Raw genomic sequence first — 16,637 nt, 5'->3', positions numbered from 1 at the left:
ATTCGATTGATACTTGCAATTGTTGTTCATACAAACGAGACTTCCATCGGGTATGTATACCCTTTGGTCGTACAGACACACACACACTTTTGTGTACACACAACACATATATATAGTTTTCTAAGGGGTGCCTTTGAAGTGATGTAACGCTTTTGAAACAACACCTCCTGTCCTAATAACCGTAATTCAGTTACTAGGTTTACAAACATACAATTGACCCCCCTAACTTTACAATAATACGTACTAGACACAAAACTTTTGGGCTTGTCGTTTTTAACCCAAAGTTTAGGTTAATGATCAACAATTACATTATAAAGCAATTACTCCTTTTTTTTTTCAACTAAGATGTTGATAACCCCCCCATACCCCTTTTTTTAGTCACTAATTTAAATATTTCCACCTAATATACCGATAATAGTTATTTACTACCCCTTTACATTAATAACCACACCACCGCGGCCACAACCACTCCACCGCATTGCACTCCTATGTATCTAGTTAATTAGTAGTCTATACTATGATTGGTAGAATCAGACTTTTGAAGATTCACCAAGGAGTAGTAAGTTCCGGTTGGTTCTTTCGCTAGCAACGAACCATGGTTTCCAATCTCGACCACTGCTCCTTTTTCCAACACTGCAATGGTGTCACAACTTTGTATGGTACTTAACCGATGTGCGACCACCACACTTGTCCGCCCCACCATCATTCTGTCGAGTGCGTCTTGCACTAATTTCTCTGATTGACTATCTAGTGCACTAGTTGCTTCGTCTAGTAATAAAACTGTCGGGTTTTTTAGTATTGCCCGCGCTACAGCGATACGTTGTTTTTGCCCCCCAGAGAGCTGTACCCCACGCTCACCACACCATGTATCAAACCCATCTTTTAAAACCGTTATAAAGTCATGAGCATTAGCTGCTTTTGCAGCATCAACAATCTCTGATTCACTAACTTCCTCTGAAGCCCCATATATGATGTTTTCACGTATGCTACCAGCGAATAACGCCGGTTCTTGACTCACGAGTGCAATAAATCTCCTCAAAGTTCTTAAATGGTACAATTTTATATCCATTCCATCAACTTTGACAGCCCCTTTCATGGGGTCGTAAAAACGCTCGATTAACCCGATTATGGTTGATTTCCCGGACCCACTCTGTCCAACCAATGCCGTGGATTTTCCAGCTTCAATATTGATGGAAAATCCGTTAAAGATCCTAATGTCAGGACGAGCAGGGTATGCAAACACAATATCACATATCTCTACATGACCTGTAACAAGGTCGGGCTTCTTACCATTAGGATCCTCGGGATCTATCAAGGTGTCACGATCGAGTACTGCAAATACTGACTCCACAGCATCAGACCCTTTGGCCAGATCATTTGTCATTGTTCCAGCTTCCCCGATTACTCTTCCTGTGTTTACTAAAATCATGTATGTCTGGAAAAATGCTTTTGCCCCAAGATGACCGTCACTTATGAGTGTCCCACCATACCAGTAGCCTAGAGCCCAAGTACAAGCCATAAGGCTTTGAGAAAACCCGAGCCCTAATCCAGCATACCAAGCTTGTCTGATGCTTTCACGCATTGGCGCCTTTTGGGTCTCTTTAAGCATTTTGAGTATTCGTGTTTGAGATGAAAAGGAAATGATAGTTCGTAGATTTGAAACAGCTTCTGCTGCGAGCTTGCTGCTTTCGTCTTGTGATTTCATGGCTTTTTGTGACATGTTCTTTAACAGAACGCATCTGCAATAATAGCATATAATTATTAGTGGCTGAACCGCTATTAGGACCAATGCATATCTCCATGCGATCACCAACCCCGTCGTGCATGCAACCGTCATTGCAGAGAGTGTTTGAATCAGAAGAGAGCATCGATCACCCACCAACGATCGCACCTTCAAAATCGTTATTCAATTAATAATTATTTCATCTCTCCTCTTAACAAAAATGGTGCTCTCATCGAAACTCCAAGAAAGAATAGTTTTACACATACTTGGAAATGGAAATGTAAAACCATACCAAATTGGCATCAGTAGCGAGCCTTGAACATATGGCTCCACTTGAATTATCTTCCCCATCAAACCACCCAATTTCAAAGGTGAGTATGTTCGACAACATCTTTTCTCGGACCTTCTTTGTCAAGTACTCACCCATGGCTGCAAAGTTGTAATGCTGAATGATGTTAATTAAAACCGAGAAAACTCCCAATCCCGCGAAACACAGTGTATAAATCATTGTTTTCTTCTTTATTTCATCATGATCTGCCAAGAAATAGACTGATATCATCGATCCAATTGAGAAAGAGAAACCAGGTTGAACTGCACCACATAGAATTGCTCCCACACTCCCAAGTAGTGCATGCTTCCATTCAGAAATGTTCGTTGCTAAAAGCCTCTTAAAGGATGGCACTGCAAATTGTTTGTCTGCCTGTAAGGTAACGATTTCCCCTCCACTGCTGTTTGCTGATGTTGCAGAGCTAGACCGACTCACTATTGACTGCCGACGGCTGCATGTGTTGTGGACATCAAATGTTGAAGAGATCAACGGTGGTTTTGGAGGGGTTACATTGAGGGGTTCAACATTTTCCTTGGTTTCTTGAAGGCGAACGAGTGATGTGTAACACCCGTCTTCTAGTTGAATAAGTTCATTATGGGAGCCAGACTCCACAACCTGACCATTCTGGACTACCATTATTAAATCTGCATTTCTAATTGTGGAAAGGCGGTGAGCTATGACGATGGTGGTTCGGCCAATGGCCACACGATCAAGTGCTTCTTGAACAACACGCTCTGATCCTGAGTCGAGTGCACTTGTTGCCTCATCCAAGAGAAGGATGCGAGGCGATTTAATTATTGCACGGGCAATTGAAATTCTTTGCTTTTGCCCACCTGACATTTGAATTCCTCTTTCACCAACCTAAATATTAACAGCAAATTTAACCATAAATTTGCCAAAATAGATTAGAATTTTTTGTTATATTCGTGCATAGAATTTAATATTTGTTATGCCTTAAACTTGAAGACACCCCATGTTTTCCTTTAATTACATTTTATTAAGGGATCTTTCACCCTAAGAATCCGGAGATGCCATCTTAAAATGATCAGAATAGAGCTTAACTTTGTACTTTTGTTTATTTATTTAGCATATTATTGATATATTTTTTTTTTACCAAATACTGATACTCTGAAAGTGAAAGATAGGAAAGAAACCTGGGTATCATAAGCCTGGGGTAACTGAGAGATGAAGTTATGAGCATTTGAAACTTTTGCAGCTTCAATAACCTCTTCCATAGTTGCATCTTCCTTGCCAAAAAGTATATTCTCTTTTACGGTGGTCGCGAATAGAATAGGCTCTTGACTCACTAAACCCATTTGTGATCTTAACCATTTTAGTTGAAGCTTATCAATCCTCACTCCATCTACGCAGATCTCTCCACCTTGAGGATCATAAAATCTTTGCAGCAATGCAATCACTGTTGATTTACCAAAGCCACTCCCGCCTACCAACGCAACGGTCATCCCCGCTGGAACTTTTAAGTTAAAGTTATCAAATACCACCGATTCTGGCCTTGACGGGTATGCAAACGTCACATTTTTGAATTGGACTTCACCAGATACTTCCTGTAATATCAGCCCATCCATGCCGTATGAATCAATAGCTGGAACTCTTTTGATCACTTCACTTATGCGTTCACTGGCAGCCATTGCATCTGATAAGTACTTCACAGTAGCTAATGCAGACCCGAATGACCTGACATTATCAAAGTCACATACCAGTAGAGAACAATATATAATGAAACCCCCAACAAAAGAAAAAATGCAACACAATTCTCATTTCACAATATATAATGAAAGCAATGCTGAAGAGGTATCACCTCAATAAAACAATAAAACCACATCACACTTCATTTCGCAAGGAAAAATGCAGCTGTAAATATTGTCATGTCTAATGATACAAATTATTCATATATTTAAATCCAGGCCCCAAATTGGGGCTTATGCCGAATGCAGGCAACTATATAAATTAGATAATTAAGCAAACAAACAAACTCACAGTCCACCAGAGGCTATTCCAGATCCAACAGCGCACACCGTGCCGCCTCTAGCTCCGTGGTACATCACCAATCTGCTACCATACCAACACAAGAAAGCCCAGACAGCATACACAACACCATTACTACCCATTACAAGCCCTTTAACCAAGCCCTGCTTTAAACCTAGTGTTACTGCTCCCTGCAGAGCAGCAGAGTAGTCCCTGATGGTCTTGCTTTCACCGACAAAAGAATAAACTGTCCTTACTGAAGAAATCGCCTGCTCTGCCACTGCATCAACCTTATTATACTCTTCCCTGATTTTTCTTGATAAGCTCATGAAAACCTTTCTGTATAACAGACTAGGTGTAACTAAAAGTAAAATGAATGGAAGCCCAACAATTGCTAGCCTCCATAACAATATAAATGCAACTACAATAGCCCCAATGAAAGCTGTTATGTTCATCACAAACGTCGGTACCTGCATGTGTTTCCCTGTAGATGTCAACCCATTCTTTGAGTTAAAACGTAGAAAGCTCATTGGCATACCTTTTCACTCAAGACTTCTTGAATGATGAGACTATCACTTGAAACGCTAGTTATAATATCGGCTGTACTTGTAACATTAAGGTCAAAATAAGCTATTTCTTGCCTTAAAACCGCTTTCAAGTATGTAGACCTCAGTTTTGATGCTTGTCTCTCTGCTGTTCTTGACCAGCAATACCCCTCTTCAACAAAACATATATAGTTTGTTATATTTGTCGCCCTTTTCTAGAAAAATGACAATAAAACTTGATCAAAATCCTACCAAAAAAACAAGCAACAAATTTTGCAAGTGCCACGTAACAAAGATTTACAGCATTCTGTAAATAAGAAATGAAAATCCCATTAGTTTTGTTGGCAATAATCAATAGAAACTTATATCTACATATATAATACATAAGTATATATATCCTAATATATATATGCCTTATTGATTTGATCAATGTAGACATCATTCTTAGATAAGGACGATGCGTCCCCAATGCTGTTCATGATGTTGCTGGTGATATATAACACCGCCGGCATCCCCATTCCTTCGCCGATGGCACCAACAAGTCCAAGAACCATGAGAAGCATGTCCGCACGGTCTGCATGCATAAAAAGTGAGCTGAATGATCCATTGCTGACCTTCCTGTTTGTTTCTGTTCTTTGTTTATTCATGTTAAACATAAGAAGTAGTTGAAGATACAATGAAACAGGACAAATCTGAAATTAATGCAAATGGGAGTTATACAAGTAGGTATATGTTCAAGTCTTGCAAAATATATTTAGAAATTCGCATGTGGATGTTCTATTGTTGCTGATTACTGAAGTATGATTCCGTTGTCATTATTATTATAATTTATAGTAATTAAGTACTATGTCAGTATAATAATCACTCCAACTAGCTCGTCAGCCCAGAACTAGTTAGTTAAGGTGTATCCATCTCATACAACGACTCTTTTTTATATTTATTATATATATATATACTAATATACACACACAAATGTTAGAAGCTACTGCACAATGGGGCCACCCGATGGAGGAACCTTTAAATCCGGTGGTTGTGGCTTGGCTTGATGATGATGATTACCCGTTACTACTATAGTTTTGTAATCAAGAATAGAAAGCTTTTTAAAGAACTTCTGTGTAACTTCAATATAGTCAGTGATACCTAGCTATGAGGAATTCTAATATTTTACGTGGACTATAATGGTTACAAAAATGATCAAATATCTCAGAATCATTCTTTGTGATACCGAATCTGTTTAGCCAACATTAATTGATTTACTTCAACCTTTACAAGCTTACAATTTAAGATCTTAAAAGTTATCCACCAATTGATTTTTAGTCCACTGTATGGTTAGTAGAACTAGGCTTTTGAAGACTAACAAGTGAGTAGTAAGCTCCACTTGGCCCTTTTGCTAGTAACGATCCATGATTTCCTTTCTCAATAACCTTCCCCTTCTCTAAAACCGCAATTGTGTCACAGCTTTGTATGGTGCTTAATCTATGTGCCACCACCACACTTGTTCGCCCCACCATCATTCGCTCGAGTGCATCTTGTACTACTTTTTCAGATTGACTATCTAGTGCACTAGTGGCTTCGTCCAGTAACAATATGGTGGGGGATTTCAGTATGGCACGGGCTATAGCAATGCGCTGCTTTTGTCCTCCAGAGAGTTGTACTCCGCGATCACCACACCATGTGTCATACCCATCTTTCAGACCTGATACAAAATCATGAGCATTGGCTGCTTTTGCAGCTTCTATGATCTCTGATTCACTAATTTTTGCAGATGCCCCATAGATAATGTTTTCATGTATAGTACCAGCGAATAATGCTGGCTCTTGGCTCACAAGTGCAATGTATTTCCTTAGAGTTCTTAAATGGTATGACCTTATATCTCTTCCATCCACTTTGACAACCCCTTTAACCGGGTCATAAAAGCGCTCGATCAACCCAATTATGGTTGATTTTCCCGATCCACTTTGTCCAACCAATGCAGTTGATTTCCCAGCTTCAATGTTGATAGAGATTCCGTGAAAGATCCTGGTTTCAGGCCGAGCAGGGTAGGCAAAATCAACGTTATGTATCTCTACATGACCAGTAATGATCCCGGGCTTCTTACCATGGGGGTCCTCGGGCTCTATTTCGCTACAACGGTCCAATACAGCGAATACAGACTTTGCTGCATCAGAACCTTTGGACAGATCATTTGTCATGGCTCCCGCTTCTGCGATGACTCTTCCAGTGGTTATTAAGATCAAAAATGTCCTGAAAAAGGCTTTTGGCTCAAGATGACCTTCACTGATCAATTTCCCACCATACCATAAGCTTAGAGCCCAAACACAACTCACAAGGCTTTGAGAAAGCCCAAGTCCTACTCCTGCATACCAAGCTTGCTTGATACTCTCGTGCATCGGTGCTTTTTGGGCCTCTTCCATAATTTTAAGGATTCGTGTTTGAGATGAAAATGCCGTGACAGTACGTAGATTTGAAACAGCTTCGGCTGCTAGCTTACTGCTTTCATCTTGTGATTTCAGGGCCTTTTGTGACATGTTCTTTAAGAGAAGTTTTTTGCAATAGAAGCATACAACTATAATCGGCTGAACCACTATCACAACTACTGCCAATCTCCATGCAATCACCAGCCCCATTGTAAAGGAAACCATCACTGCTGAGAATGTTTGAATTAGAAGTGAGCCTCGATCTCCCACCAAAGATCGTACCTGCAAAACCATTGACATACATTTTGTATCATGTAAGGTTCCTTAAACTCTGTTTTTTACAACGATATTTGTTAGTAGAGGAAACCATCAATTACTTAAGAAACGTAATAATACGTAAAATCCATACCCCATTGGCATCTGTAGCAAGCCTTGAACAGATGGCTCCACTTGAATTTGCATCACGATCGAACCACCCAAGTTCAAAGGTGAGTATCTTGGACAACATCTTTTCTCGGATCCTTTTTGTTAAGTATTCTCCCATGGCTGCAAAATTGTAATGCTGGATTATGCTGATTACCATAGTAAAAACTGCTAAACCCACAAAACATAATGCATAAATCCTTGTTTTGCTCTTGATCTCATCGTGATCCTCTAAGAAATACACTGATGTGATCGACCCCTGCGAGAAAGAAAAAACTGGTTGAGTTGCACCACAGAGAATCGCTCCTATGCTACCAAATATAGCTTGCTTCCATTCAGGACTGTTCATTTTTAAGAGTCTCTTGAATGATGGCACTGGAGGTTTTTTCTTGTCTTGTGATGCAAAGTTGTTATCTTCCATGTGTGAGACTGAATTTATAGAACTTGACCGGCTCTCCATCGAGCGCTTACGGATACTCGTGCTGTGGATATCGGATGTTAAGAAAGCCAATGAAGGTGTAGGCGGTTCATAAGTGTTGGAAGGTCGATCATCTTGCTTGGTTTCTTGCAGGGATACGAGTGACTTGTAGAAGCCATTTTCATGTTGAATGAGTTCATCATGGGATCCAGACTCGACCACCTGTCCATTCTGAACCACAACTATCACGTCTGCGTTTCTGATTGTGGAAAGACGGTGAGCTATGATGATGGTGGTTCGACCAATGGCTGCACGTTCAAGTGCTTCTTGAACGACCCGTTCGGATTCTGTATCGAGTGCACTTGTTGCCTCGTCCAAGAGAAGGATACGAGGGGACTTGATTATTGCACGGGCAATTGCAATTCTTTGCTTTTGTCCACCAGACATTTGAATTCCTCTTTCACCAACCTGTGTTAAGTGTTAAGTATGCATCAGATATCATTGAGTATATTTATGAAAATTTATTAAGTGTTTAATAATGATTAAGTTTATGGCCTTATTCTTTTATTAATTTCTTTTAGCAAAAATTGATATCTTTTAGAATACATACGTTGTATTACTTGTATATATTGCCACGTGGCAAAACTTGCAAATCATTTATTGGTAGTACAGTCCCTGATGAAATTCTAGTAAGTTAGGGATTACAATTTACACGATTCATATTTCTAAGACAAATTAAGGAGTGTGTAAGTTGTGTGATTCATACGTACTTCAAGTTAAAATTTTCTCATTTTAAACTAAGGGGTAGTATATTATTAAAGGATTATATTATAGGAGGGTGAGGTTTATGTGGCTGTTATACATCCAAGTTTGGGTAAGGTTTATGTGGCTGTTATACATCCAAGTTTGGGTGTAGAACCTCTCACATCTTGTTTTTTTAATCCATAAATTTCATGGGGGACAAGCATTTACATATATATTAAAAAATTAATATGTGAGGGGTTCTACACCCAAGCTTGAATGTATAACATTCACATACTCTATTTTCTCATATTATATATATAGTTATGTACTATAAATACAAATCATAAATAAAACAAGAATTAGTATTTAAAATCCAATCACGCTGATTAATTTTGCAATGATAATTCCTATTTATGATTCATGAGAAAATTTTTGACGTTGTCCATGATTCCTGTAAGTTTATGTATTTTCGATTTAACTAATATTGACTAAGTGTTAAAGGATCGAATTACTTGTGATATAATTGTGTTCAAGGTATTATGTGAATTGATGATCGTTGTGGCTAATTTATGTTCGTGGACTAGTCAAGGTCGTTTATTCGCTTTAGTTAGTTGTTTAATGAAGTGTTCAAGACTAATTATGATGAGTTTTGGTTAGTTGTGTAAGATTTATCCATGGGTTAACCATGCCCAAACCCATGACCCATACCCATTTACCCAACCCAACCTTATTCCTTACACCACCACCACCCTATCCAACCAATCATCTCATTCTCTTTTCTCTCTTACACTCTCTCTCACTTATTGCAAGAACACCCACCCTCTCTCTCTCTCTCTCTATATATATATATATATATATTTAATGCATCAAAGTTAATGTTTCAAGCTAGAATTTGTTAGGGGTTTTCATCATCTTCATTATAACATCAACATATCAAAAATTTGGAGTCTCAAAGTGCAAGTATTAGCTCAATTGGGTCAAATTTCGGGTTTAACACTTGGTGGAAGATTTGGTAAGCTATCTTCATCTCAAATTCATCATTTTATAGTTATTAACATGTCTCAATGTCAAACCTTTCAAATTCTTGGGTCAAAACCGGATTTAATGAGCATTTATGTCAAAATTAGGGTTCATAATGTTTAAATGGGTCAAAAATCAGTTTTATGATTTAAGTGGCGATTTGGGTCAAGAATATGAAGTGGGTTAAGTGAAATTAAGTCCTTTTAAGTTTGTTTATACACTAAATCGAGTAGGAAAGATCACTTGGTCAATTTTGGGTGTAAAAATGGGTGATTTTGCTCAAAAACGGGTTTTTAAATCAAAGGTTGAGAAATTGAAAGTGGGTTTGTGAAACAAAATGTTTTCTACCTTGATTATGCATGTATCAAGTTGTGGTCAGGTTGGAATCTTCGATTTTGTGTTTAGCCTAGTCGATTTTAAGCAAAAATGGGTTTAGCCCCGAATTTGGGAGCGCGTTTGCTGAGTTTGAAGCACGTGCGCTGAGAAGGGAAGCGCGTTCGATGTGTTTCAGCATAGCACGCGCTCTACTGTCACTTTTTAGTACTTTTTTTGTTTGGTCATCGGTCGACTTCCTCAAGATCCGATACCTATATACTAGTCTTATATCACCAAACAAATGTCAAAAAAGTTGTTAAAACACAAATTTGAACACTTTGATTTTGATGTCAAATTTGGTGCTAAGTCAATGATCAGTGTTTAACTAAAACTCTTCCTTCGTTATCCAAACATTCCAAAATCACTTCTAATGTATGTTTGGGGATTGTGACATTGCATAACTAGCTAGGCCTTACCGTGGGTATACCTCGTGATAATTTGATGTTGTATAACTATAGGTTGTGAACGTGTGACGATTATTGAACGCTTGTAGCTCAATCTTAACTTGTCCTAGCCGCTCAAGGTGAGTTCGTGACCCCTTTTCTTTACATGATTTTGGGGTGAAAAGTGTACATCATGTTTCATGGTTTCGTTTGATCGTTGTGTGTTCGTTTATGTAAGTAATCAAGGTTATATGATTGTTTGGATAGTTTATCAAGGTTATGTGCTCATTTGAATTGTAAATCAAGGTTGTATGATTGTTTGGCTAGTTTATCAAGGTTATGTGCTCCTTTAAATTGTGAATCAAGGTTGTATGATTGTTTGGCTAGTTTATCAAGGTTATATGCTCGTTTGAATTGTAAATCAAGGTTGTGTGATTGTATGTGTTCGTATCAAGGTTATGAGGTTCATTAAATGATCCGATCAAGGTCTCAAGGCTTGGTGATCTTTTAACGATCCCAATTATGAGATCATTTAATGACCCAAGGTTTCAAGGTTGTGTGATTGTTTATCGATCCAAATCAAGGTTTCAAGGTTATATGATCATTTAGTGATCTAATTATGTTCGTATCAAGGTTAAACGGTTGTTATCCCGACACTTGTTTCTTATAGTCAAAACCTACGAACTCACCAACTTTATGTTGACGCATTTAGTACACTTTTCAGGTAATCAAGTGAACTAAAGACGTGATGGATGATTGCATTGCATGTGATAGGATTGAGCTTGGACTTTTGTGGATCCGTGATTCATTGCACCGTTCATGGGTTATGCCTAGAATCGTTAGCCATCATTTGAACTATCTTTTATAAACTATTGATGGTGTTGTGCTCCTTGTGCATTATTTGATCCAATATTATAATCGTATTTGAAAAATTTATGGATTGCTCTAATCCTTGAATGCATTTAGTAGTCTCTACTTAATTTTCATGTCACGCTAAGCTTTTCTATTAATGTCCCATGTTTCCACCATGTTGGGGTGTTACAATTCCTTATTAGATGCATGCCTGCGTGATGCATCAATGATGACGGGTAGTGAGATGGTGGCGCATATGCAGGTAATTGATGTATAAAGGCTAATATAGTTATTTCAAGAGTTGAGTTGTTTATATTGTGTACAAGTATTATTTTGATAAAGATTTAATAAGTTTATTAGTCGTAAAATTTTAAATTATATTAGTCGCATCGGGTCTATTTGTTGAGGGAAAGAATTTGTTCCATTAACTTTGAGTCAACTATTATACGTCCAACTTGGCTACATCAATATTCCTTTTTGATTAACTTAATATATAAAAATGAAATCTTTGACCCAGAACATATATATTTAAATATATTAAAATGATTAAGAGTTTTTTTTATTTTGAAAACTATTTTTTTTAAGAACCATAAGAACTATAAGATAATATATTTGTTCACATATTTTTTTTTCCCTTCACATGTGAAATGATATAAAAAGGTATGTTGTAAAAGAAACTTTTTTATGAAACCTTCAAAGTAGGTTTTTATGAACTTGTGAATGAATTTGTTCACATTTTCTGTTCACATGTGACAAACGGCTATATGTAAGGTTTTGAAAAAATGTTTCTTCTACAACATATATTTTTATAACGTTTCACATGTGAATGAGCAAAAAAAACATGTGATCCAATATAAATATTAGGAGTTCTCACGGTTCTTATAAGAAAATAAGTTCTCAAAATAAGGGTCCCCGAATGATTAAAATATATATTTCTTTCGTCTTATATTAAGTGTTATTGTTTGATTTTTTAAGTCGTTTCTTTTAAATTTAAATACAATTATTTTTATTTATAGTATATAACACTTGATTTAAATTATATGAATAATTGAGTTTTATATATACTTTCCATTAATGTAATCTACATCAACTATTGTATAATATAAACAAAAAGTATTTACAGTTAAAATCGATAGAAAAAAACTTTGACCGTCAAATTAAATAGGATACTTAAAACGGGACATAAGGAATATTTTATTCCCACTTTCTTGTTTTTAACTCTATGAGATTCTTTTAACATATATCACAAGTCACATAATTAAAATCATTAATTCTTAAAATTTTTATAAATAACGAGTAAGATAATTTATAGACATTAAAGAAGTGTAGAATTTATCATGGGCATGTTTTAGAATGCTTATAACGACACATAGTCAATATCTCGTTGTCTATAGTATGTGTAGGGTTTCATTATCATACGGTAAGGTTTCCCTAATGTCGTATCCAAACCAAGGACGGATCCAGGATGGGGGCAGCGGGGTCAGCTGCCCCCATTCTAATTTTGGTACAATGTAATTTTTTAAAATTTAGATGGTATATATGTAATTTTTTGCTCAAAATAAGAAAAACTGAATAAGAAATACAAACAAATATTATCTTCGTTGTCATAAGCTTATTCTTAAAAAATCATTGGTCATCGAAGCATTTCCATTAGTATAATTAAAAATTGTATTAATTTCTAATAATCATAATAGTTATGTAGAATATATATATATATATACAAGTTAATTACTTCATAAAAAATTATATTTTTCGGGTTTCCTGTATTATGATTGTATAAGTTTTCATTTAATAAAACCTTACCCGACAAGTGTGGTGTTTATTTATTAAAAATAACCAGTACCTTTTAAATATGAGCGTTACACACGATGTGAGGAATGAAACTATTTTGAGAGTCCATTTTCTAACCTCGAGCTAGGGTCCAATGTCTTTAAGTTATCGGATACGACTCTTATAAATATGACAAACAACTTTTAAAATTGCGCCCTTACAGAAAAAAAGAATCTGGCTCCGTCTCTGTTCCAAGACTCCATGTTTAAAAATAACTATGTATAAAAGCCAGCTTAAATTGTCATTTAAGACTATACGATTATAATATGATTATGAGATATCAAAATATGTAAAACTTATTGGAAAAAAAAAAAAGTCAATGTTATAATATTAATATAATAAAGGGTGGTAGAGTTAGATCTCGAAGGGCGGTTAATGTCGAGATTAATTGTTAGAGTGCGTCTAGTTGGAAAACACTAGCGTTATATAAAGCGTTATATATTTTTCGTTGTCTATACATTGTAGTTGTCAAAAGAATATAAGTCTTCGAATAAATAATTAATAGTGTTTAGTTGTCAAGGTTTTTATTAGTGTTGTCAGGTTTGTTTCAATCGGAAAACCCCAATTATATTGGAGTATTACGCAAGCTGGTGTTTTTGTGTTGTTGTCATAAACAATAATATTGTTTTTGGCTTTAATTTGTTGCCTTCGGAAATTTAGTGAACGAGTTTTTTAGATATTCTAACAAAACCTAATTAATGTATATCAGGAAACACTGCGATATATGAGTAGTATGATAGTATCAAGCTATAATTAAGTACTCCGTGTTTTGATGGTTAATTACTAGTTAATACTGACGTAAGAATCATTAATATTTCTTAAAACTGGAAAGTTGGATAATGAAACAGCACCTGAGTGTCATAGGCCTGAGGCAACTCAGTGATGAAGTTATGAGCATTTGAAGCTTTTGCTGCTTCAATTACTTCCTCCATAGTTGCATCTTCCTTTCCAAAACATATGTTTTCTTTTATGGTTGTCGAAAATAGAGAAGGCTCTTGACTTACCAAACCCATTTGCGATCTCAGCCATTTTAGTTGAAGTTTATCAATTTTCACCCCATCTAAACAAATATCGCCTCCTTGGGGATCATAAAACCTTTGCAACAATGCAATCACCGTTGATTTACCTGACCCGCTTCCACCAACTAGAGCTACCGTCTTCCCTGCAGGAACTTTTAAGGTAAAGTCTTTTAGTATTACTGAGTCCGGTCTTGATGGGTAAGAAAAGGTTACATTCTTGAACTCAACATCCCCAGAGACTTCTTGCAGTATATTCCCTTCTGTGCTATAAGAATCAATCTCTGGAACTCTTTTTATCACTTCCCTTACACGCTCACTAGCAGCTATTGCGTCTGAAAACGACTTCATGTTTGACAATGCAGAACCCAATGCCCTGTTGTTAACAGAATTTCTAATTGGTAAATATAACCCATATACAGAGCAATGTTAATTATGTGAATAATCAATTGAAAGAGCTAATTAGTAAACAAAAGACTGTTGTCTGTTGTTCCAATTTAAATTTTTTCTATGTATAAGTAGGTTCTGGTTCAAACAAAACAAATATCAAAGTAAAACAAATAAAACAATCATTTCAAAGAAAGAAAAACTTACAGTCCACCAAAGCCAATTGCACTTCCAACACAAAACACGGTGCCTCCCTTAGCTCCATGGTACATTACCAATCTACTACCGTACCAACACATGAAAGACCAGATGGCGTAAACTATACCATTGCCTCCAATGGCTAGTCCTTTAGCTAAACCTTGCTTTAGACCTAACTTCACCGTGTCTTCCAAAGCGTTAGAGAAATCAGTTACCGTCTTATTTTCACCAACATAAGAATAAACTGTCCTCACTGAAGAAAGCGCTTGCTCTACTACAAAGCCGGCCTTATTATACTCTTTCTTGATCTTTCTTGATAAGTTCATTAGAATCCTTCCGTAGATCAAACCCGGTATAACTAAAAGTAAAGTAAATGGTAGCGCGGCAAGTGCTAGCCTCCAAAGTAATATAAATGACACAATATATGCCCCTATGAAAGTAGCCAAATTCATCACAATTTGTGGCGCCTGCATTTTTGTTCAAAATAAATAGATTTCAGTTAAAACTAGTATAACATGGTGTTACGGGTTAAACTAAGTTAATTGCCAAGAACAGAGAAAACTTATCCTAACCTTTTCACTAATGAAGTCTTGAATGATGAGACTATCACTTGAAACACTTGTAACGATTTGGGTTGTGCTTGTAACATTCAAGTCAAAATATGCCACTTCTTGCCTTAAAACTGCTTTTAAATAAGTTGATCTTAGTCTTGATGCTTGCCTCTCTGCTGTTCTTGACCAGCAATACCCCTCTACATCAAAACTGGTCATTAGATATATATTTACACTATATATATGAAAATTTTATAAATTCATTGTAGAAAAAGAAAATGAAACCTACCAAGAAAACATGCAAAATATGTCCCGATAGACAAGTAACAAAGATTTACAGCATTCTGAGAATTAAAAAAGAAGGTAAATTAAATGATCATAATCAATCAATATAAGCTTGATATAAACATATAATCATGCATATATGTGATGTTAACCTTATTGATCTTGTCAACATAGACATCCTTCGGTAAAGTAGAAGAACCTCCTATACTGTTCAATATGGCGGTTGCGAAAATTATCCTTACTGGCAAGCCCATCCCATCGCCGACGGCACCTAGAAACCCAAGAGCCATCAGTAACATGTCGGTACCGTCTGCATGCATGAGAAGTGATCGGAATGATCCATTTTTGACCACCTTGTTTTTCTCTATGCCTTGTTTACTCATGTTAACAGAAACTATAGGTACGGTTCTCTCAAGACTAATAAGAGGGACCATATATATGGGGTAAGGATTCCTCAAGCTCATTAAATCTTAACCTCTAAATTAAAATCAAAGGTTAAGATTTTTTTAATTTGACCCTCTAAGTTAATTTTAACTTGAGGAAATCTTCACCTATATCTATGTCTATAGTTAAATTTGGAATTTGTTTTTTAAATATTTAATTCGTTTTTTGCTTATAAAATACTCATTAACTCATTATTTGAAAACTAAAATATATCGCATACTAGAGTCGCTGTTGGTACAGTTGGTATAAAGGAAAAGGATAATATAGCTCGATCTATCTTGGACCACTAAATTTTAGTCAAAGTGATCATAGACAGACCCCATATGGGATTTTCTTAGCCACGTCCTGTAATTTGGGATTTGCCCAGAGTACAAGTTATGGTATGTTTTATGAACCTAAATTTTATTAAAATATAAAAAGAGCAATGCTACCTTTACAAACAAATTTTTACTAACATAAGTTACAAATACATGTGGCATCAATAACTACCAATAAAATTATAGTATGTGTTTTCTTTTTGATTCACACTCTTTTATCTATTAGTCCACCTATGTTTGTAAATGTTGTTAGTAAACAATTTGTTGTAATTATATCATTTATCATATAAAAATATGCATTTTTTATGATTTATAAATACGGATTTCATAAAAGACGGATACCCATATGACGGGGCGGCGATGGCAATGGCAACGGCGCTATGGTGGTGACGGCG

At 36.2% G+C, this 16,637-nt stretch overlaps 2 protein-coding genes across 4 annotated transcripts; both read right to left on the bottom strand.

Moving 5' to 3' along the window:
- LOC122602681 (ABC transporter B family member 15-like) lies at positions 1–5,268 on the bottom strand. 3 transcript variants are annotated; one of them, XM_043775269.1, is made up of 8 exons: positions 4,996–5,268; positions 4,835–4,889; positions 4,576–4,754; positions 4,050–4,507; positions 3,206–3,746; positions 2,483–2,912; positions 2,016–2,443; positions 1–1,891 (listed from the first exon to the last, which is right to left on the bottom strand). In XM_043775269.1, the coding sequence occupies exons 1-8, from the start codon at positions 5,236–5,238 to the stop codon at positions 503–505; spliced, it is 3,723 nt and encodes a 1,240-aa protein (XP_043631204.1). In that variant the 5' UTR covers positions 5,239–5,268; the 3' UTR covers positions 1–502. The 3 variants fall into 3 exon arrangements, with proteins under 3 accessions (XP_043631204.1, XP_043631202.1, XP_043631203.1); XM_043775267.1 differs by having other exon boundaries at positions 2,016–2,912; XM_043775268.1 differs by having other exon boundaries at positions 2,016–2,912; positions 4,576–4,730.
- A 513-nt stretch (positions 5,269–5,781) lies between these two features.
- On the bottom strand, positions 5,782–15,935 carry LOC122602677 (ABC transporter B family member 15-like). The gene is made up of 7 exons (XM_043775266.1): positions 15,634–15,935; positions 15,486–15,540; positions 15,218–15,396; positions 14,655–15,112; positions 13,896–14,436; positions 7,409–8,308; positions 5,782–7,281 (listed from the first exon to the last, which is right to left on the bottom strand). The coding sequence occupies exons 1-7, from the start codon at positions 15,913–15,915 to the stop codon at positions 5,896–5,898; spliced, it is 3,801 nt and encodes a 1,266-aa protein (XP_043631201.1). The 5' UTR covers positions 15,916–15,935; the 3' UTR covers positions 5,782–5,895.
- Positions 15,936–16,637: the final 702 nt, after the last annotated feature.

Source organism: Erigeron canadensis, chromosome 6 (assembly GCF_010389155.1).
Source record: "Erigeron canadensis isolate Cc75 chromosome 6, C_canadensis_v1, whole genome shotgun sequence".
Taxonomy (NCBI): domain Eukaryota; kingdom Viridiplantae; phylum Streptophyta; class Magnoliopsida; order Asterales; family Asteraceae; genus Erigeron; species Erigeron canadensis.
Note: the sequence above shows the minus strand (reverse complement) of the source record. Positions and strands in the feature narration are given on the sequence as shown.